Source organism: Lolium rigidum, chromosome 7, assembly GCF_022539505.1.
Source record: "Lolium rigidum isolate FL_2022 chromosome 7, APGP_CSIRO_Lrig_0.1, whole genome shotgun sequence".
Lineage (NCBI taxonomy): Eukaryota > Viridiplantae > Streptophyta > Magnoliopsida > Poales > Poaceae > Lolium > Lolium rigidum.
The window spans coordinates 109738237-109762095 of record NC_061514.1 but is presented as its reverse complement, the minus strand read 5'-3'; the positions used below and the strand labels follow the sequence as shown (position 1 = coordinate 109762095).

At 46.3% G+C, this 23859-nt stretch overlaps 1 protein-coding gene across 1 annotated transcript; it reads right to left on the bottom strand.

The window, feature by feature from the left end:
- Positions 1–15421: 15421 nt before the first annotated feature.
- On the bottom strand, positions 15422–23759 carry LOC124670661 (probable E3 ubiquitin-protein ligase ARI7). The gene is made up of 15 exons (XM_047207134.1): positions 23348–23759; positions 20755–20879; positions 19990–20092; positions 19374–19464; positions 18558–18730; positions 18245–18349; positions 18083–18171; positions 17720–17827; positions 17542–17632; positions 17373–17462; positions 16775–16822; positions 16604–16675; positions 16420–16519; positions 16211–16337; positions 15422–16038 (listed from the first exon to the last, which is right to left on the bottom strand). Exons 1-15 carry the CDS (start codon positions 23510–23512, stop codon positions 15762–15764), a joined length of 1764 nt encoding a protein of 587 aa, XP_047063090.1. The 5' UTR covers positions 23513–23759; the 3' UTR covers positions 15422–15761.
- Positions 23760–23859: the final 100 nt, after the last annotated feature.

Below are 23859 nucleotides of genomic sequence, written 5' to 3'. Positions count from 1 at the left end.
GGAACTCCACGAGAAACTCCTGCGAAGGGGTGATAGAAGCGCAAGCTATTGCCTGGTTCTGTAACAGATGCCGGAGAGGCTCGCCGCTGTGGCAGAAGTTGCAAAGAAACATGCCGGCAACTTTGGCGGAAATGATACGTGTAGCAGATAGCTACGCACTGGGAGATCCGATGCAGCCGGCAGTTCAAGTTGAGCCGACGCAAACGAATCAACCGCGCCAAGACCAGTACCGGGACAACCGGCACAACAAAAGAAGGGAAGATTTTCCGGATCGGAGGTATGGTCCGCAGCAAGTGGCCGTGGTGCAGGATCATTCCGGTGCCAGCGGAAGCCAAAGACAAAAAAACCGGATCGCAGCCATGGGCGGGTCCAAAGAAACAATGGGTTGAAAATAAACCGTGGCAAAATGAAGATAGATACACCATGGAATCCGCAATGGATCAACCGTGCCGGTGGCATACACCCAATCCGGCGAGACCGGCAAACCATTTAACAAAAGATTGCTCCTGGACCAAAAGGTTGATGGAGAGGGGCATGATGAAAGATGCCAGGGACCAAGGTTCCGAAAGGTTACCACTACCACCACCGCTTACCGGTGCAAATGTGCAACCAGTGCAGCCTCAGCCGAACCGGCAGCAACAGCAAGAGGTTCATCAGGTGGCAAATGGCAATGATCAAGCACCACCTCCGGCACCTTTGGGCCAAAATGTTTATCTGGATCCACACCTGTGTTGTGTTGTGTTTGTCACCGAACCCACAGATAAGCAAAGTATTCATCGTCGTTCAATGGAAGTGAACGCAGTGATGCCAGCAGTTCCAAAATACATGTTGTGGTCAGATCAGGAAATTACTGGTCATTCAAGGATCACCCAAAGATAATGCCAAACCCGGGTGGGTATGCTCTGGTTGTGGATCCAATCATGCATGGGCCAACGACAAGAGTCAAATTCAGCAAAGTGCTGATAGACAATGGGAGCAGCATAAATATCATGTACCGGCACACTATGCGAACGCTTGGCATAACCGAAAACATGTTGCAGCCAACTCATACAACGTTCCATGGGATTGTTCCGGGTTTGTCCTGTTCACCCATGGGAAAATCCGGGTGGATGTGTCCTTTGGAGGACGTGACAATTGTCGGGTTGAAAACCTTTTGTTCGAGGTGGTGGATTTGGACAGTTCTTACCATGCACTGCTGGGGAGACCGCCATTGGCGGCATTCATGGCCTCAACTCACACCGCATATCTCAAGATGAAGATGCCGGCACCACGTGGACCCTTGACCGTGGTAGGAAACTATAAAGTCTCGCTGGAAACCGCCTCAGCCGGATCAAATCTGGCTGAGTCGCTGGTGATAGCGGAAGAAAAAAGGAGGACGCAAACTGTTGTGGCGTTGGCTCAGTCCTCACAGCTGAACTTAGCGGCCATGAGCGGCAACTTGGGCACACCGGCATTCAAGCCAACGAAGGAAACAAAGGACATTGCGCTGGATCCGGCATGCACGGAGCGCACCGTTCGTATCGGTGCCGGTTTAAGTGAGGCATAGGAAAGCGCGCTCGTCAGCTTCCTCCGTGAGAATCGGAACATCTTCGCCTAGTCTACTGATGACTTGGTAGGTGTACCGAGGGAGCTGGCTGAGCACTCTCTAAATGTCCGGAAAGATGCAAAACCGGTACGACAACCTTTACGCCGGTTCGCTGAAGATAGGAGAAAGATCATTGGAGAAGAATTTACTAAGTTACTGGTTTCCGGTTTCATCGTTGAGGTGCTGCATACATAGTGGCTAGCCAATCCGGTGTTGGTCGAGAAGAAAAAAGAGGAAGACCCCAAGGCTCCAAAAGTGTGGCGCATGTGCATTGACTACACCAACCTGAACAAGGCATGCCCAAAAGATCCATTCCCCTTACCCCGGATTGATGAGGTGATCGATTCTACCGCTGGTTGTGAGTTGTTGTCTTTTCTGGATGCTTATTCCGGTTTCCACCAAATTCCCCTGAAAAAAGAAGATCAAATAAAGACTGCGTTCATTACCCCGCACGGGGCTTACGGCTATGTTACTATGCCTTTTGGTTTGCGCAACGCTGGTGCCACGTACCAACACTGTATGCAAAAATGCATGTTTGATCAAATCGGTAAAAATGTGCAAGTCTATGTGGATGATGTCGTGATAAAAACTAAGGTAAAAGATACCTTGATCGATGATTTTAGGCAAACGTTTGACAACTTGAGAAGGTTCCGGATGAAACTTAATCTGGCAAAATGCACTTTCGGCGTTCCAGCCGGAAAACTGCTTGGTTTCCTGGTATCAAGCCGCGGTATAGAGGTTAACCCGGTAAAAATCAGGGCCATCGAAAGAATGACCATACCTCAAGATCTTAAGGACGTGCAAAAATTTACTGGAAGCTTAGCATCGTTGAGCCGGTTCATAAGCCAGCGGGGAGAAAAGGCCTTGCCGCTCTATGCCCTAATGAGAAAATCGGATATTTTCGTATGGACCCCGCAGGCAGACGCAACATTTAAGGAGCTTAAGAAAATGCTGGCAACGACTCCGGTATTGGCTTCGCCTTTGGAAAGGGAACCCATGTTGCTTTACATAGCGGCAATAAACCGAGTCGTGAGTGTTGTGGTTGTGGTAGAAAGAGATGAGGAAGGAAAAACCGTGCAGAGGCCGGTATACTACCTGAGCGAGGTGCTCTCCCTCTCAAAGCAAAACTACCCTCACTTCCAAAAAATGACATATGGCGTGTTCATGGCCGCCACGAAGCTCAAGAACTACTTTGAAGAGCACCCGATGAAGGTGGTGAGCGAGGCACCTATCTCGGAAATCATGGGTAACAAAGACGCCAGTGGCCGGATTGCCAAATGGGCAATTCAGCTGTCGCCTTACGTACCGGTATACGAGAGAAGAGATGCCATCAAGTCACAAGCTCTGGCAGATTTCCTGGTTGATTGGGCTAAAATGCAATATAAGCCACCAAAACCTGGTGGATTACTGGATGCACTTTGATGGATCCAAGCTCAAGGAGGGTCTAGGTGCCGGAGTGGTTCTCACCTCACCAAAGGGGGATCATTTGAGGTACGTGCTGCAAATACACTTCAGGGCGTCGAACAATGTCGCTGAATATGAGGCTTTGGTCCATGGGCTCAAGTTCGCAAAAGAAATCGGTACACACCGGATCATTTGCTATGGTGATTCAGATTTGGTGGTGCAGCAATGTTCCGGGGATTGGGATGCAAAAGATGCCAACATGGCCGTGTACCAGTTCCATGTGCAAAAGATTGTCGGGTTCTTTGATGGGTGTGAGTTTCACCACGTGCCACGGGCAGAAAACGAAGCTGTGGATGCTTTATCCAAGATGGGCTCATCCAGGCAAGAGATTCCTCCCGGAATAGCCTTAACTCATCTATGAAAACCATCAATCACACCAAGTCCGGAGTCTGAGTCAATTTTCGTACCGGAATCCCACATTGTGCCCATGGACATTGATGAAGGAAACCCGGGGACTGTTCTGGCAAACCCGGGGACTTCAGGGTCGAAGCCGGAAGAGGCTATGATGGTGGATAGCATGGAGATAGACGTACCGGTGTTTGAGGTTCGATAAGCACCAACTCAAGGCTGGCAAAAGGCCTCGGAGAGGTGCCGGTGCTCCCACAGGAGCTCCTCGAAGAGCTGCTTCCGGAGATCGAGGGTGCCCTGTACAAGTTAAAAGTGGTGGTTAAGCTATGCTAGTTTCTTGCAGTTTCGCGCTAAGTACCTTGTGCTTAACCCGAAACTCGGGACTAGCTATGCCGGTTTTTTGCAGTTTCGCGCTAAGTACTGCGTGCTTAACCCGAAACTCGGGGACTGTGGGTATATATCTATAAGTTGGGAGATTGGAAACCGGCGTTGATGTAAAAGGAAAAGGTTAGAGTTGAGGTGATAAGCTTACCACAACGTTGGCGCTAGCGTCGTGCCAGGCCGTGTCGAACTCCTTCACGGCGCGCTTGAGCCGGCTGAGGTGCTGTGCTGTACTCCGCGGGCTGGAATTGTCCACGACCGGCAGCTTATCCTTGCCCAAGCCGCGAGTGACGGCGGAGAGGTCCGCCCGGTTCCACTTCTCCGCGTATTCTCGCAACGAGCCCAGGTCAACCTCGCCGCGGCTGAGCTCGACGATCCGGCCCAGCTGAACTGAAGCCTTCTCGCCAGCAATGATTGCGGCGCGGCCGGAATGCAGCACCAAGGACTGCGAGCTGGAAGGGGGCGCGGTCACCGCGGTAACCGCTGCAGCTAGTTGCTGAGCGGTGATGGTTGCGTCTTCCGTGCGAGGCGGTTCGGGCGCAGGAGATGGTTGGCTGGTAGGAGGGACCGGAGGCAGTGAGGGCGCATCCTTTGCCGGCGCAGAAGTTGCCGGCGCTTCCTTGACCGGCGGAGAGGTTGCTGGCACAGAGTTTTCCGGCGCAGTCTTGGAGGCGGAGGCATCGGCCTTCTTTTTCTTAGGAGTGGGTGGAACCGGAGGTTCCGTCCGCTCCGCATCATCGTTGCCGGCGCCTATGTTGCTGGCGCCGGTGTCTTCATCATCTAGAGGGGAAGTGAAATCCTTCTCCGTGCGGGGGTTTGACGGTTCGGGGGCCGCGCGCCCCAAACTTGAGCTTCCTCCCCGAGGGGAGGCTGGAGATTTGCCGGCACCCGAAGGTACCGGACTTGCATGAGGGGGAGGAGTGGTCCTGGCAGTGTCCGCGGAAGCTTCCGGCCTCATGCCCGGCGTGCTCCTGGTAAGGACCAGGGGGCCCTGGAAAAGACAGTGTGAAGATTAGCTAAAAGAGCAACAAGAAAATCTCTACCGGAGAGATATTATACCGGAATCTTACCCAGTAGCGACCGGCATCTCGTGCCTGCGTTTCCTTCCAGGAGGCCCAGCGCTTCCCTTCTTTTTATGGCGCTTGGCGGGCGGAGCCTCGCTGGGGCCGGCATCAGGGGCCGGAGCTTTGTTCTTGCGGGTCCTGGAGGCCTTGCCTTCTTGGGCCAAAGCGTCCAAGAACTCCTGGCCAATTGCGGCCGACAAAGGAGCAACATGCTCCAGAACCGAAGGGTTCTCCTCGGCTGAAGGAGCTGCAACAGAGAGAATTTAGTGAGAAAGAGGACATGAGCAATATACCTTGATGATAACGACCTCATCGTCAGTGTCTGAGGCAGTTGCCGGATGCTGAGTTGAAGGGTTACCGGGGCGTTTGACGTGCGTCGGACCCATCTTGTGTTTTCCCTTCACGTATGGGTCGGCATGGGCGTCGTCGTGGAACCAGCGGTTGGGGGTGTAAGAAGCCGGCTCTTCCCTGGCGATCCGGGAGAAGTTCTGCAAGATAACAAAAGCCAAGTCAAAACGAAGATTCGCAAGTATATACCGGAAAAAGGCTTTCCGGAGGTCCCGAGATCTTACTCCGGGTGGAGGAGAGTTGCTGCGGCTGTAAGGCTTCAGCCCGTATTTCCCGTTAGGCCGCAAGCTGTTCTGGCAGATTTGTTTGGCCTTAAGGACCAATTCTGTGGCGCTCAGCGAGAAGGTGGTGATCCTAGTTGGATCCCTTTGACCTGTCATCTGGCCCATCTTGTGGGCACGGCGCTGAAGGGGCAGGACCCGGCGTGAGAGAAATAGCCGGATGAGGTCATCCGAGCAAAGCTTGGTCTCCTCCTTGTTCTTCTCGACGAAAAGGGCCACTCGCTTGGACTCCTTATCGTCCTTAGGGTTGTGGAGCCAGTTCTTCATGCTGGGAGGCCCAGGAACATATTCCGGAAGGTTGATGAAATCCTTCGGGCCGCCGTTCCGAACATAGAAGAAAGATTTCTGCCAGGTCCGGACATATTCCAGACCGGAGAGCTTGTAGAAATTGCTCCCTTGGCGGGGCGAGAGGATGCAGCCCCCGCACCTGACGAGGGGCTTGGGGTGCGGAAGTTTCCTATCTTGGATAGAGTTCTTCCGGAGATAGTAAAAGAAGGAGAAATTATCTACAGAGGGAGTGATACCGGCGTATCCCTCCATGAAAGCGGTGAAGGAAGAAAGATAGAAAATGGAGTTGCACGGAAGATGGTGGGGCTGAAGTTCGTAAAAATCTAAAAACTGCCGGAAGAAATCCGACACCGGAAGGCCTAAGTCACGCTCAAAATGGGCGGCAAAGACTACGTACTCGCCTGGACGAGGCACAGGCTCCCGCTCCTTGCCGGGAATCCGGCAGAACACCTCTTCCGGTATCCTTCGGGACCGGTAGAGCCAGTCGATCTCCGCTTGAGTCACGTCGGAACCCATCCAGGCCCCGCGTGTATAAGAATCCAAATGTATGCCGGAAGAATGGGTCGTGGCGCCCTGGCTCGAGCTGCCGGTTTCTTTTTCTTGATTACCCGTATCTTGGCCGGAGCAACCGGTATCTTCTTTGGACTGGGCGAGGTCCTCGAGCCCATCAACAGCTTGGTCCACCGGAGGATCCTCTCTGAAAGAGATATCGGGGCTTTCGCTGTTCTGAGTGATGGCAGAAAGTTCCGGAAGGGAATCTTCTGAAGACATGTTTCAGTTAAGTGCTGAGATGGCTACAAATTGTTTTCCCGCAAACTACTTCTTCCAGAAGATCTACGAAAGGGAGAAAAACGAAAAGAAAAGGGAATAAATACCCTACCGCACCAGCTGTGAACAACAAGAGCAAAAGAGTATGGGATCCGCGGGCCTAACCTGAGGAGGACGGCGGAGACCTTGAGGTTCAACGGAATCAACGGGCCGCCGGAGTTCGGAGAGAAGGCGGTTGACGGCGGCGAACGGTGAAGAGGCGGAGGATGCCGTGAAGCTCCTCTGAGCCGAAGCAGAGAAATGCCTCGGTCGGTCTTGACGAGGACAGGCGGGCAAGCTCCGCAGAGCTTTCTTGCGTGGACTCGCCAGAGAGCTTGGGCTCGACGGTGGCGCAGAGATGCTCTGAGCGCAGGAACTCAAGCGGCGGAGTGCGCTGGAGAAGACGAAGTGAAGAGCGTGGGGGGCGACGAGGAACCACCGCGCCCTTAAAAAGGAAAAAGACTCATGGGCCGGAAACCGCCAGGCCCGTGATGTTTCGTTACGTGGGCCGCCACGTGGAGCAACGATACACGTGCCACAGGAGGAGGCCACAGGAAGGACCACACGGATCCGGAGCGGCCGCAAGGATCCGGTGCGGCGTATTTAATGTGAGCGCAGGAGTCGAATGGATTTGACCCCTGACACTGGCGCGTCAGAAACAGTGCGCATGTCTCTGACAGGCACGATACCCAACATGTTCTCGACTCCGCCGAGGAAGATTTAATAGCTAACCAACCGGAAAAATGATACCGGAAGGTTGGCTAAAAATGAGGTGCTGGTATGGATTCGGCAAAGATGCCGGAAAGGTTTAACTTGAAACCGGAAGAATTAAACCGGTATGTTAAGATAAGAACCTGGCATGGTCCGTCGGATAGGATCCACCGGACTATACCATCTTTGGGGACTAATGTTGGGGGGATAGCCCCCGGTATGCCACAGGCATGGCACTTGCCTTGTTTTAGCTATCAAGATACCGGTTTAAAATTTATTCCGGATAACTAAGTTGAGTTTGTGGCCAAGTGAATGTATACCGGTATCCCAGAAGGGGTATACCGGAATATGTTAAACTCAAGAAGATACCGGAGTACCGGCATGAGCTAAACTGTAGCCTGTCGGCAGTTTGGTCAAAGATTCCCTCGGAAGCTAGAGGACAAAGATGAGCGAAGCAAATCAGCTTTAAACGAAGCCCTGGCGCCAAAGCAGAAGATGATGTAAAAGCTACCGGACGACGTCACTGCTCCCTGATTAAAGACATACCGGTGTCATCTAATGCCAAAGAGGCTTTGTAAAGTAGTTTGTCCAATCAAAGATGCCATAGGGTTTCTCCCCTTGTAAACCACCCTCTCCCCTATATAAGGAGAGGGGGCACACCCCAGCGCGGGAGGACTCCTCATTAGACAGATCACGAGTTAGTAGATCGCGCCTAGAGAAAGGGCTTGTACAGTTCTTCTTCAACCTCTGGCCAAGGCCAAGTTCATCAATAAAGATACCGGTATTCCACCCAAAATCCATCCCTGTGTAACCAAAACCCTCCCCCAAATCCTCTAGCGCACATTCGGCCCCAACTTAAGCCATCTCATGGCATCTGTCTGTTCACCACGACGACATCAAGGAGATAGCGAATCGTTGGGCGGACGGCAAGGATGTTGTTCAAAATAAACGACATAGATCACCCGAAGAGGATCGCAACAGAAACAACAACCAAAATAGGCGATGATACTCTCGCCAATTCTCAGATTACGACGGTCGCAGCCAAGTGGCGGCTGGCTTCCGAGGAAACAATGGAGGAAATCATCGGGATGATTATCGAAGAAGCAACGAGCAGCGCAATGATCATAGAGATGCGCCAAGTTCTAGTAGACAAAATAATCAACCAAGATTTCAGAGGCCATACAACATATCACCCGAAGATCTTCTGAACGGGCCATGCCAGATGAACTTTTACCTCGACAGTGAAGAGGAAAAGACAGTCAGGCCGCCTTCAAGGACTGTCGAACCTTCCAAGCTCTGCAATGATATGTGGAAGCACACAAATGCACAAGCAGCAAACAGGGGCACGTACAGGGGCCAAGGAGTGAAGTCCATCTGCCACCACCACCCGCAATTACCAGCTCAAACCAACATCAGTTGCAGTTCGCGGCACCTCCAGCTAACAACGGCCCTTACATTGACACAACGGGAGCAGTGTCGATGATCCTGAAAGGCAGACCCTCGAATAGGGCGCAGAAGGTAATTTTACGATAGGTATACATGGCAAAGAAGATGCCTCCACCAACCATCGAGTACCTTAATTGGTCGGCACAGGACATAGGATTCACTCAAGCGGACCATCCGCCTCAAGTTCCACGACCGGGACAATCAGCTATGATTTTACCAGCGGGGATCGCAGGATTCGAGGTCTCGCGTATATTCATAGATGGAGGAAGCAGTTTGAACCTCACGCACGCGGATACCTTGAGGAAGATGAATATTTCTCTGGCAAATTTGACACCAACAGACACACGCTTCCATGGTATTACACCAAAGAAGCCGAACTATCCCCTGGGAAAGATATTACTCGATGTACAGTTCGAAACCCGAGAGAATTTCAGGAGGGAGAAGCTGGAGTTTGAGGTTATCGATTTTCCATCACAGTATCATGCTCTATTGGGACGACCCGCGTATGCCAGGTTCATAGCTGTGCCACATTATACATACCTGTTATGGAGGATTCCTGGTCCCAATGGCCCAATCTCAGTGAAAGGAAGCTTTGCTTTAGCAGATAAATGCGACAAGGATTTTCATAAGCTTTCTGAAACCTTCAGGATGCAGGCCGAGTATGAACCATCTAAGCTCACCACCAACTACGTTGTGCTACCCGACGGAGGAAGGCCACTCTAGGAGCAAACCTTCGGGAGGTTGTGTATACCGACCCCCTAAAAAATACGGTTTTGACGAGTTTGAGGGACGTTATACGAGGCTCGAGCGACCACATGTGCCAGGTGTGCAGGTCGCATAGGACTCAAATATTTGATGGGCACTAAATTATATGTATATAATGTTTTGGATTTTTTTTTTAGAAAAGAGAACATTGAATGAAACTTACCTGGCCTTTGGAACGAGTAGAACAAGCCCTCATCTGGGAGACTGGACGGACTCGTCCGTCGTCCTGATTCATGAGTCTTGAGTGGCACAAGAGGCAGCGAGCGAACCATTCTCTCTGCCTCGCCTCCTCGGCTGGTTTAGGAACGAGTAAAATGCACGGCGGTTAATTGGACTTACCGGTGTGGCTCAATTAGGTCATTGTACACTCATTATACGCTATTACGTAACTATACATGTTTTGGCTGCTCGCAGACGGTCACCGTCGCGTGTAGAGAGATGTATCGGCTGACATGGCGTGCGCGGGACCCATCTGTCGGGCGAGATAACGGGAAAGTTGCAACGGGCAAGCAAAGGAGGGAGTTTTCTACAAAACCGTCAGAGCCCTTGACTCTCTCCTCTCAGTTCACATCCGTGATTCCCCACCGCTGCCCTGAGGTCTCTGCCGCCTCCAAAGCTCGTTTGCCGCGGTTGTTCGTTAGAGAGCGTCATCGGCATGAAGAGCTCGAGCTCGTGCAATAGTGCGCTCCGCCGTGGGGCCCCATACATTCCACTCATCCCCTGCCCGTACTGTGGTAGGACGGTGAAGCGCAATGTCGGGGACGGCAGAGCACACAGGCTGGACGTATTTCAAGTGCGAGCACCATGGGGTAGGTTTGAAGCTCACCCATTCTTCATTATTTTGGGAATTTTTTGAGGGATGCTTTCTGAATCTGCCAGTTACATGGATAAGGTTTGACACTATTTTGGTTTGAATTGACAGAAAGGTTGCGTTTTTTGGCATTGGGAATTAGAGTATGTCCAGTACTTGCTCGAGATGGAAATTCTTAGAGGAGATGCTAGTATGGATGCACTTGGGTGGGCTGAAGACAGGAGGCAAGAGCTGAACCAGAGACAAGCCAAGAGAGAAGCAGCCATCCATGGTGGAGCTGGAGCAAAGCAGGAGAAAGTTATGAAGGTCATAGAAGCACTGGTAGATGAAGTAGCAAATGTGGTCTTGCTCTGAAGATTGTTGTTGTCGTGGTTGCATTGTTGTGTGTCACGATCATGCTGAAGAAATGAGATATGTTAGCTGCTAGTGAAGAATGTTAGTGAGTGTGTCGTGTTTAGTTTGGAGTACACTTTAGTTTGCTAGATGCTGCAAGTGTATCGTGTGTCAATTTAATGTGTCAATGCTACTGATGATCTAAATTCTGATGTGTAAAGTTTGTCTAAATTGGGATGTCAAAAATGATCTCGAAAGTTTATTTAAATTGGGATGTCGAAAAGCATGTTGAAGGTTTGTCTAAATTGGGATGTCGAAAAGGATGTCAAAAGTTCATCTAAATTGGGATGTCGAATTTTATTCTAAATGAGGATGTCGAAAAGGATGTCGAAAGTTTGTCTAAAGGACGATGTCGAAAAGGATGTCGAGAGTTTGTCTAAATGACGATGTCGAAAAAGATGTCGAAAGTTTGTCTAAATGACGATGTCGAAAAGGATGTCAAAATTTTGTCTAAATGACGATGTTGAAAAGGATATCTAAATTTTGAAAAACCAATGACAAATGTGTATCTCAAACAGATCACCATAAACATAACATCTGAAATAGATAATGCAAAGCTCAAAAAAATGAGTATGCCAAACAGATTAACATTAAACATAACATCTCATATTCGATTCACAATGTCATAAGATTCAGTAGTGGCAAAAGATAAATATGAAACAGATGAGCATGCCAAATTATATTTGGCAAATATTACACCATTTCTTTTTGGGACATTTGAACTCGTCGAACATGTTAACTTTTTTGCTGCATTAGGGAGAACAACATGTACATCACTGCAGCGCATCTCACTTGTTTGAGCTCTGTCAACAGCTCTCTTTTCAGCTCTCTTTGCAGCTTGTTGTTGTAATGCAGCTCTATGGGCATCTCTTCTCTGTTTTGCCAGCTTCTCCTCGGCTTACTTTTTATCTGCAAGTTCTTTCTTTCTCTTCTCAGCTAGTTCTTTTTTGACCTCTTCTATTATCCTATTTGTCTCTGCTCTGGCCATTTTGTTGATGGCATCTTCTTCCTTCTTCTTCCCCCTTTTGGCAGCAAGTTCTTGTGCTCTGAGTTGAGCGGTCTCTGCCTTCTTCTTCTCCAGTTCTAGTCTCTTCTTTGCTGCATCTTCAACTTTACTTCACCTCAGCTTCATATCTTTTCTCAAAGATAGCTAGCTTTTTCTCTTCAAGTGCCTGATTCTTTGCGTGCTTCATTGCAAATAACTTCTGAGCTAGCTCACCCTGTCGTAATGTGCTTGATGATGGCTGCAAGTTCACATTCTGGGCATCAATAATGAAAGTAGACCGTGGAATTGGAATTGCTTCCATAGGCCTCATTGGTAGCCTCTGCAAGTTGACAGTTAAACTTGAGTTTATGACTGTTACTGATTGATGAAGCAAAGTACAATTTATTGACTGCAAGATTTAAAGCAAGTGATTTAGGATAATCCACTGAAAAGAGGAAAATGATCGGTGGGTTTACTTGGGGAGATAAGTATTTGTCAGAAAGTTTCTGCAAGCATATTCATGATCATATCCAAGTGCCAAATGTCTATAAGTGGCTCTGGAAGTCTTGTTGTATGATGAAGCATAAGATGTTTGCTTGGTTGTTATTGTCAGATAGGTTAAATATAAGGGGTCTATTGCAGCGTCGGCACTGGAACGTTACTGAGGATAAACATTGTGTACTCTTCCCGAGGAGAGTATATGAGGATTGTATTCATCTCTTCTTCGAGTGCACCTTCAGTGCTAGGATATGGAACTATTTGCAGATAGAGTGGAACCCTGATGATGATATGCAAGTGGTCCTGACGCATGCAAAGCAAAGTTTCTCTCAACCCTTCTTTATGGAAGTGCTTATTTTGACTTGCTGGAATATTTGGTTGCTAAAAATGGCAAGATATAGTGATGATGCATGCTCTTTCACTAAGTGGAAGGGTAAATTTATTCATGACATATCCCTTATGCAGTATAAGATCAAAGTAAAGCACAAGGATAAGTTGCTCCCCTGGATTAGGTCTCTACCTTAGAGCCTTGCCCCACCTTTTTAAATTTTTCTGTGTATATAGTTTCTTTTGGTTCCTGTATATATTTTGGACAAAGTTGGAGTAATAAATTACTGTGGGGCTTTTTGCCTCACAGTCTTGGGTTTCAAAAACCCTGCTCCCAACTAAAGTATCTTGGTATGTAGGTGATTGTTGCTGATGGTCATGAGTACTGTTTGGGTCAGGGTTTGTTGCAGTATTTGCTGGTGGTGGTGCCATATTCAGTTGAGCTTCATCAGGTACTGGAAGACCATTTTTGAACCAATAACATCCATGTATGTTGTGACCTGGCTTGCCACAGTTGCTGCAGTGCATAATAACTCCATGTCTTGTCACCCTTTTTCCACCACCTCTACAATCTACTTCCCCAGCAGCTATCTCAAAGTTAGAATCAACAATGCCTTCAGGATCAAAGTCTGAATCTTTTTCATTGTGAGTAACATCTTCTTCTCCTTGTACATCATCCAGTTCAACAATAGTAGCTTTCCTCTTGCTCATCCTAGTTCTACCAGCAACACAATCTTGATCAACTGCATTTCCAACTTTACTTGCATACACAACTTGTATAGGGACTGGTTCTTCTGCAACTGCATTTCCAGCTTCACTTGCAGACTTGCAGACTATTCAGGATTAGATGTTGCACTTGATTTGATAGGGCTAATAACCGGAGCCAAATCATTCAGTAGAAATTGTACAACATAATCCCAGTCTATAGCCCTTAAACTCTCATCATGATCCAAATACAGAGAAATAAAGTTATGGCCAAATGACTGAAATTTCACCATTTGATTTGTGTCATATTATTCATTGATTACTCTCAGACCATTCCTGCTAAGTGAGAGCATTGGGATACAGTAATGAACTTTGAGCCTTCCATGCATTTCATAACCTATCTCCTCAATAATATTCTCTAGCACCGAAGGCGACCATGTGGCACTATCTACATTATCATACCAAATGACATGACCATTCACATAGCTCCTATTTGGTCCAGTGCCAAGAAAATAGCCCCCATGATTTATCCCAATTGAAAAGTAACTGCGAGATCCTGGAACAATGAAAACAAACATTACTCCCCGCCTCTAGCCAAGAATTGAAGCACAAAAAATTTCCTTTATACCCTGACAAAAACCCTGAACCCAAAGCAAACAACCAAATCAGACCACATCTCCACTCAGATCTTGTGATAAAACAGATACTACTTGACCAAGAAGTAGCACGCAAAATACACTTATTTCTGCAAAAAAAAAAATCATGGATTTCTACAATCTTCTAACTATGTTCAGTGCAAATTTGGGCCTTACCGTACGCGGGAGGTGGATCCCCTTCCTGTCGGCGACGATGAACCATCACCACCTCCTTCGACCGCCGCGGCTGCGCCGCGTTCACCGCCGCTCTCCAACCGGACGTCGATGATGACCGCCCGCCACTTTCTCCCTTCTTCCTTCTATGCGTGCCGCCGTTCCCTCTCTCCCTTCTCTGCTTCTCCTCGTTATGATCGGGGATGGATACTTGTTGTCGTAGTGGCGACAGGGCACATCCGGTCGTCCAGTATTAACCAAGGGGGTTTTCGCAAGAGCTACCACGGAGAGGTCGAGGCAAGACATAATTGGACTGGTAGATGGGTCCCGCGCACACCACATCAGCCGATACATCTCTCTACACGCGGCGGTGACTGTCTGCGAGCAGACAAAACATGTTTAGTTACCGTAATATCATATAATGAGTGTGCAGTGACCTAATTGAGCCACGCCGATAAGTCAAGTTACTCTTTAGGAATAGACTCACTCAGCGACTGCGAGGCAGCAATGTCTTGTCTCTCGGGAGGCCGCGGCAATAGCGACAGAAAGCTCGACCCTGCCCGCCATGCATCTGTGTGACGACTAGACGAGGTAACTCGATTTATTCTCACATCTTCCGTCTTCTGAGCTAATCGTTGATCAGCAACGTTGTCATACGGATAATCTCTTCGATTCTCTAATCTCCAATTTCCCGATCAACAACACTGAAACTTCGTCACTTAATCAGTACACGTGCAAGGAGCGAGAGGAAGACTCGAGAAGAAGACTCGGAAATGAATATGAGACCCTAGAAGATGAATATAGGACCCGAGAGGACGAATACGAATATGAAACCCTAAAAGACGGAAACCCAAAGGAATATAGGATTTTAGAGAAAAACAGAAGACGAATATGGGAGTCAAGAGAGTAAATATAGGAACCAAGGACAAGGTGAGTTTAGCGTTGTTGAATTATCTAATAGCCAAACAAATTAGCAACTTAGTTATTGATGATACCACATTTTATTACTTTTATTACTTCATCTTTTATATGCAGTTTTCCAAAATCAACGGTGCATGATTCCGGTGCCAAAAGGCCCAAGATGAAAGAAAAATAAACAAGCTAGTGTAAGATATTAAGACATATATAGTATTATATTTGTTAAATAATTTTACCGGCTCAGCCTGTCTGCTATAGATACTCAGAGTACTAATCAATTTTCCAAACCCAATCCCTGAATAAACTCCCATCTCTAAATTCCCATGCCCATTCCCTCAAGCAGGCAAACACATTGATACGCCAGGATTACGCGCCTCTCAGTTCACCGCCCTGCCCCCACCACCAATAGAGAAGCAGTTGCGCTCCATCTCCATTTCAGGCGGTAACTACACAACTTCGACAGTCATATCACTCCGCTGTTCAACGGTTCAAGCAAGAAAGTTTACTTCCTTCAGATTGTCAGTACATTATTGCAGGACTACAACGGGAAAAACTTGTCCACTGGTGGAGCACACCTCCTAGTACACCCTAAGGAAACAAAGCAAAGTTACAGGTATGATTTATATACATGACGAACTGGATGTTGCCGCGACGCCAAGGCAGGGTGCAGTCAGTTGACAGACAATTTGGACACGAAAATCTCGTTCTTTTGCATGCAGCTCTCCTCTACCCTCATTCTAGTAATCTCACAATCCTTATAAACTTCAATTTGCATATGTTGGGTTCTCAACCAATGGAGCTAAAAACTGAAACATGACTGACTACTGCTATCGATGTTGGTGGTCACAAGCCTGGCAAGCCTTGGCAGATTTGGGGTTTACATATGTACACTGATCACAAGTCCAAATGTTGCTATCATCCACACCGCGGCTGGAGCTGCCTGACTTGGAGCTGGCAGCCTTGTTCTTGCCAGTTTTACTCTTACCACCAAGGTTCTTAGAAGTAGTATTCTTTGTGCTCATGCTTTGGCTAGTAGAAGGTCCAACGTCATTTAATCCAGTCTCCAAAGCCCGGACTAGATTCTCAAAATAATTGCGGGTCACGCTGTAAAAGGACCCCCAAAGAATGTCAATAGAGCATACCAAGGAGACTTTAACTCGCACCCCATCAAAATTGGGGATGATCAAGATGTCAGTAGAAGCAAATAACAACTTCATAGGATGCATAGAATCACAACAAAGGATAGAAGACATGAAAAAAAAATGATCCATGTTACCTAGTTAATCCAGCCAACTTTGTACGGAAGTCATTAAAATCTTTTGAGGGGGAGTCTGCTTCAAGGAATATTTGAAGTTCTTTCTCTGCACATTGATGCAACCGCTCCAAACCTGATTCCGCCTCACCTAGATACATCCACAGAAAGAAGATATCAGATGGTGTAGCATATGCTTATATATGAGTACTAATTATGCTAGAACTGCAAACCTTGCAAATATTCAAAGAACTGTCTTTTGGCATGTTCATGCTCTGGGAGGTAATAACCATAGGCATATGTCCACTTCAATACCCTCCTACATTCGACAATCTACATTTCAAAATTAAACCCTGTCATGAAAAAGCTAGAAGACTGAGAAATAAACTTGGGATAATAACAGTCATGAAGCAATACCTGTAGCCATGCCTCTATGATGAACTTGAGCTGTGACTCAGGTTGGCTTTGTATATCACTTAACTTCTCAAGCTGAGAAACATTTGCATAACTGTCTTAGGAGTTCTGCACAGGCTGAGGTAGGCTATAACAAAGGCTGTCAAATGAGCACTGAGTCATATATTCATATACCTTGTCATTCTGCAGGCTCTGAAGGTCGCCTAATGCCTTGTGCCTTGACTGCATCATGAAGAAAAGAAGTGTCAAAGCAAGCAGAGTTACCAGATTAAATGTTCTGACAGGTCACGATGTAACAGCATATCTAGCACCTAAATACTGAACCAAGCATATTGAGTCCAAACATAAGATTTCATCAACTAATAAAAGGAAGCAGCAAATTCCCACATGTAACCTCCTTTCTGTACTCTAAACTATCTCTTTACGCGATGAAATGAAACGCAAAGTCTTTTTGCGTTTTCCCGAGAAAAAAACCGCATTACCACAACTGATCATAAATTCTTAATAGGTTTGGCATGGGACAAATAACTGAAATTAAGGAGAGCACTGCAGCCCAATGCCACTACCAAGATATTTGGTGAGAAACAAGTTTGTGATCTCCCTTTTTCTTAACTCAGATTTATTCACAAAAACTGATGGCACAATGCGAAAGCAAAATGAAAAAATGGCCGACCCCAGCTACCAGTATAATTGTCCACTTGAAAAATTGCAAATTGTCAGTCTGAATCCTACTAGTGTTCCATACATGGCAATTTTTTCACGAGTAACTTACTGACTGATTGGCTGCCCATCGTTCGTAATAATGTGTGTATCTCTCAAGCGAGTTTTTCGCCATTTCTCTTCTCCTTTCAGATTCATCATACTGTAAACACAACAAAAAAGAAAGAACATGACATCATATATTTAGGTAATGAATAAACATCTCGGATCATGATAACTACCGCTCCTTCTTGTCTTGCTGCTTCATAACGGTTACAAGCATAAAATCCACCGGTCCTCTCGCCATGCTCCGACCATGATCCAAGACAGAGCCTACATTATAATAACACAATTACTGTATCAGCTATATGAGATTCCAAGTAATAAAACAGAGGGAAGAAAAGAAGAATGGTTGTATACCAGCAGAACTCAAATTTACATGGAGGTGTGCATGTAATGTGCATGCATCCCTGGTTTTTCTCAATAGGCCGCTTACACTTAGGGCAAGGCTTTGAATTAGCCAGTATCCTGAAACCATAACCAGCAATTAGGAAGACAACAACACAGTTCACACCTCATGAAACCAATATTAAAAAACATATAGTTTCAGATTTTCTTTACTTATTGTTGATGAAATGGATGCAAGGTGCTGAACTGCTGAGGGTGTGGAGATAGATTTTTTTTATAATTGATTAACATGCCAAGTGTTAAAAATAATATTTAGCTCCAGATCAACAATAAGTAAAGGAATCATCAAATAGCAAAAGGGGTATTCTACTATACCAGTTCATATTCTCGGACTCCGCGCTGTTCTTGAGGATCCACTTTGAAACAGTAGCACAGTCTACTGGACGATGAGCTTCCTCAGTGCACTGCATAATTTATTCCACATAGTTAATATTCTGCCTATTATGAGATAGACAAATTAATCAGTCAAATACTCACATTCCAACAGAACCCATATGAACAGTTGCAATTAACATCATAACTACCACTGCCCACAACGAATTCTACTGCATATTCACATCCAGGAGCAGGGCACCACTTTGTCTGTTCCACACAGAAATACCTTTAATCAACTAGAATAAAATATTAAATATCAACTCAAGAGTTGGCTAAAACACTGAAAATGTTCAACATCCACATTGTCCAATAAATAAATATCTTTGGTAGAAAAGGCAAATCTGGATATCAGTTCCACGCCTTTTTCATTGTTAATGGCATTACAATGCCTCTAAATCAAACTATAGCAACTTACCTTTCGATTATCTTCGATGTAAGATCTGCGAAGATATCGCCCATACTTTTCCTGATCCTCTTCATTAGCCAGGGAATTGATCATATTTTGCCCAACCGCGGCAGCACAGGACGGATCAGGACATCTCAGCATCAGACATCCTGGACCATCATTTATAGCAGTGCTAATGTAACCTGCCAATATATATGAAAGTTTAAGCAGTTGGCACATCATAATATCGTCTAGGCCAATTCTATATTTATTGGCAGTACATCGCTCATGGTACCTTGGAATAACATCAGAACGCAAAAGGGTAAACAGCCAACCAAGGAACAGAGAAACACGAACAATCTATCACGGTAAATCTTGTTTAACTGATGATTCTCTAGTCTAAGTCATCAGTTTCTTCATTTAGGACTACATTGTAACATCCAAAAGCTTTGACTTCTCCCTCGGAAAAGCATGACAAATCTCACAACAAGATGTAACTCATTTACAGTATAACAAAGAAGTAACTGATGCTAGTCACTTCAAAGACCTTAAGCATAGTGAGCATTTTGCTAAAGCACGCTTTTTGGGTAACCATGACATCAGTGAAATGAACATTTGATAAACAAAATGCACAAAAGAGTGCCAGCAAGAAAAGTGGTTGCAGAAGAAAAGATGTATGTACAAAATATTCTACCATTGACTATCACCACCCCAGTATAAGGCTAGGGAGAAATGGCAGTCCATGGTTTGTTACGATATGAGCTATATAAACGGAAGCATGATTCCGCACAACAAATAATCCAAGGGTCATATACAGAAGAGTATTCAATGTACAGATTTACCAACCTCTCCAGCATGCACTACAGAAAGGATGTCCACATGCGGCAGCACTCATTGATGCACGAGGGCAACTTTCGAAACAAATTCCACATGTCAGCTGTTATGAAGTGAGCAAAAGGTATAAGCATTGAATGTTTAAGAGCATCAAATGTTGCGCATGAGATTTGTAAAGGCCATTGAAAGAAAGGCAAGAGAGATGGCATATAAATGGTAGATGAACATACTGCTGACCAATGCATAGCAAGTGCTACAAAAATAACACCAACATCCTTTCCCAAACAGTCTGAGCTGGTAGTCATATATACTGATAAGACTAGGTGCTAAGAGATACTGGCAAGTAACAAATATGAAATCTTGTATCAAATAATTGACTGACTATGGTAAGTTTGTTTGTATTTTTCGCAAAAATAAGTTTGTTTGTATTTTACGTGCTTTAAATAGACATTTCCACCATTGAGTACTCATCCTACATATGGGGGTGAGAGCGTGGAAATATTGAGAGGTCTTTGTAGCTCAGAAATGATTGTACCATAGTCACTTCCAACAACTACTTTATGATTAAAAAAAGAATATGCTTAGTCAAGTGGAGGAACGAGTTTAAGTAATTGAGGTGGTGCTGTACTTCTCTGTCATTTGGCATTTCAACGCGCTTTTCTGGAAAACCAACAACCTTACGAACACGCTCTTCATCAGCGAACCATTCATCGTGCACCTTACTAACACTCCTGTGGGGAAAAGAATTAAATGAGCATGGAATTAACAATCGTCGTACATTGCAGATAACCACCCAGTAGTCTACGTCCAGATGGAAGAAATGAAGTGCAAATATATGGGCAAGTACCACTTGACTTCATACAACTATGACCACTTCAGTTAATGGGCTAAAAATCAAAAGCAGTACAGAATAAACGTCCATGGATGAGCTATTTCAAGGATAGCTCTTGGACAATGACACAGTTTCCAAAGTACCAATATTTTTGTCATAATATGTTGTCCTAAATCACAAACCTAAATATTATGGAAATATGTTCCATGATGAATCTTAATTATGGGGTTGGTCCAGATTTTATATATATACACATATATATATGGTGAAAGTGTTGGCAAACACGGATTCCAGGACATCTTATATTTGCAACATGAGTAAGACGAGGATAACTAGCAGCCTGATAAACCTGGCTTGCAACACTTTTGCACCTTAATAACCTTCTGCATGCATACCACCTTCTGTATTCAAATCGGGCAATCATTACTAATTTATTATGCCAACACAGAACGTAACTTTGGTCGCAAGTACGAGAATCTAAGCCATGACAATATGCAATACCCCTAAAAAAGAGCAGATCACTAGAAGGCATGGTGAAAATAAGCGGGTGATGTATATTACCAATTATAGCTGCGAAGGAGGGCACATGCTTCCGACTTTGAAATGGAAAGAACAGTTGAAACCCTATTTATGTCATCCCCTTGGCGCTGCTTTATACCAGCATCACTCAATATGCAGTAGCTTTGCTGGGGCACAAAAAGAGTGAATGATGGTAAGAATAGCAGGGCATGAAGGTCAAATAAGTAATAACAAACATTAAACAGGCTATTTAAAGGTCAAACAAATAAAAACTATGTGATTATCAGAAAAATAAACACATTATTTGAAGGTTAAACAGGCTATTCGACTTGGCAAACCAACTTTTCTGATGTGATGCCTAAAGAGCTTCTCAGTTCTTTGAATATTGTTGGCCAAGTTTGGCCCACATGTAGGTTCTTTAAGAAACTATCTTTTTTAGTTTACAGGCTTATGTTCTAAAATACAATATTCGGAAATAGCCAGCGGTTGGATCTGCCTATAGGGAGCACACAGGAGTTAACGGTGTTATATAGAGTAAACATATATGAGAAAACCCAAACCGTGACAAAAAAAAGTTGAAAAAAATGAAAAATTTCTTGTACCATAGACAAAAAAGTTGACAAAAATTCCTCGTGCCGTGGACAAAAAATTTGAAAAGAAAATACTTATGTCGTGGACGAAAATTCTTGAATAAAAATTTGACAAAAAGTCCTCATGCCATTGACAATAATTTGATTACTCTACGAAGGCTAGGGTCTCCAAATTAATTAGCTCTTTATTTTCAGTTGGGCCAAGTATTTTTCCACTACAGAAGCTGGCCCACGCGCTCCAACTAGTACTAAATGTTTCGAACAAAATATTCGGATGGCGACCACATATGATTTTTCGCACAAAATGTTCAACACCAGTTACAAAACACACGTACGGATGACAAAACAGCGTTGGCAGAAACTAACGGCCAGTTTTCGAATAGTGAGGATAGGGAGCAAATATTCTCTACATCGGGTGACAGCTAGTGCATGGGTAGCTACCACCGTCGGTAGTAAATCCGCGTTGATACAATATTTCAGCTAAACCTAAAAGCTATTTCCTAGGGAGTTTGTTTTTCAAAGTACATATATGTTTAAGTATGCTCACATGTTTGGGAAGCCGGAAAAGCACAAAGCAACACCACACTTAAGGAACAAAAAGGATGTTGTCAGGTTATCCTTCCATAAAGCACTCCTTATATTCCAACAAGCATACCAGCCAAAGCAGACACCGATACCCAAAGGCATTTGAAACTTCTTTTACTCTTTACAAGAACCTGGTTGAGTGGGCAAGGCAGGGTGGGGCTGGCCAAATGACCGGAAACCTCGATGGACAGGCGGTCATGGATCAGTGGATGGCAATGCCATTCGTCTACATACACAGGTAGAGTAAAGACAGCAGGTGCCAGCAACTAGTAGTGCAAATGGCAGGGCAATGGCTTGCCTCAATGGCTGGAAGCATGGAAAGAAGAGAGACAAAGGGTTTAGCAGAGGCGGTGATGACAACTGACGGACAATGAGAGGGTCGGTGTTGCTGGGTAAATAAGGAAGGTACTGGACGGAGAGAAGTCAGAAAGAGAAGTCAGAAAACAGTAGAAACCACATAAGGCCACCTCCAACGGTGGACCAAAAATGGACACAATGTGTCCATTGGTATCCGCGCGGCCTAAAGATGAGGCCCAACGACGAACCGCAAATGGACCCCCGTCGTTTGTGTCCATCTGGCCCGCATTTCGAGCCCAAGTTTGGGCTGGGTTTGCGGTTGCCGCGGACAGCGCGCGTGTCCGTGCAGGTTCTCTTGGAAAATAAGCGGGTCCACCTGTCAGAGACCGAGGGAGGCGAGGAGACACGTAGCCCACGCGGTACACCAGCACACGCGGTCTTCTTAAATGGAGGCCGTCGTTCTATCAGGCCCCATTCACTCCAGTCCCCAGTCCCCCTCGAAACCCTAGCAGCAGTTGCCATGGCCAAGGGCGGCGGTTGATCCAAGCCTGGCCACAATGACCACGAGGCTTCTGGCTCTGGTGGCAGCAGGTGAGCAATTTTTTTGCCATTGTCAAGTTTTACGTGCAACATACTTCAGTAGGCCTTGGTCATGGCCATATGGTAAAAGAAAACTAAAAACAATGACTGGCTCTGTTTAGGACTTTAGGGCATCCAAAAACTTACACGTTGTAATGAACTACTTATGGTAGCTCAAACTCTATGAATTGACATATACGAGTACTAACTAGTAGGGTACATGCAAAAGCCGTAGAGCTTTGTTTTAGTGCATTGTGGCTTTAAGAAAAAATACGACTAAGCATTTGCTAGTAAATAAACTTATGTAAAGTAAAAATTTACATCTCCAACAAAATTCTAGTCATAATTCAGAGTATTGTATCACCCCCTGTTTAAATATTCCCGGAGGCCCTAGCTTGCAGTTCGCCCGAGCCGCAGCCAACTAAGGTTATAACTGTAGCATAGCAACAGCAATCTCGTCGATGGTATAGATTCACGCCCCTGCAGTTCCCGCATTCCCGCATCAAAAAATGATGAAAGCACAAGCTACATCACTGCGGCACTCCAAGCGCACACGTCATACCGGGGCGGCGAACCGAGATCACCTGCTGCCGGTGGGAGAGGAGCTCGGCGGAGTCGTCCGAGTCGTGGTCCGCGAAGTCGTAGTCGGCGTCGCCGTCGTCGCTGGCGGCGAGGCCAGCCTCCCCGCCGCTGTAGAAGTCGTCATCCGCGGAGTCGTTGGCGTCGTGCATATCATCCTCGGAGTCCATGGCCGCCCCGCCGCCGCCGCCGCCACTGCTCGCCTCCGCGCGCCGGAGCCTCAGGAGCAGCGCGGATCGGGCGGATCGGAGCGGCGCCCACCACGACGAGGGAGCAATCGGGCCCGGGGCGCGGCGCGCCCGCGCGGATTCGAGGTCAGAGACTGGGCGCGGGGAGGAGGATGCGCCGGTGGTCGCCGGGAGAGCAGGGTGAAATGGAGAGGAGGAATTGGTGGAATGGTGGATTCGGCGCTACTGCCTACAGAGCTAGGAATGCAAAAGCTTCTCCTCTCGTTTTCCTACAGCTTTCTCCCCCACTTTGCTTTCACTTGTTTATCCCTTCTCACTCATGCTTGTGC

Bases quoted from the DNA above. Each gene is read 5' to 3' on its own strand.
- LOC124670661 (XM_047207134.1), bottom strand. From the start codon at position 23,512: ATGGACTCCGAGGATGATATGCACGACGCCAACGACTCCGCGGATGAC. The intron at 20,880-23,347 runs GTGATCTCGGTT...TTTGTGCCCCAG, and splicing joins TCCTCTCCCACCGGCAGCAG to CAAAGCTACTGCATATTGAG. The intron at 18,731-19,373 runs GTTGGTAAATCT...ATATATTGGCAG, and splicing joins CTGTAGTGCATGCTGGAGAG to GTTACATTAGCACTGCTATA.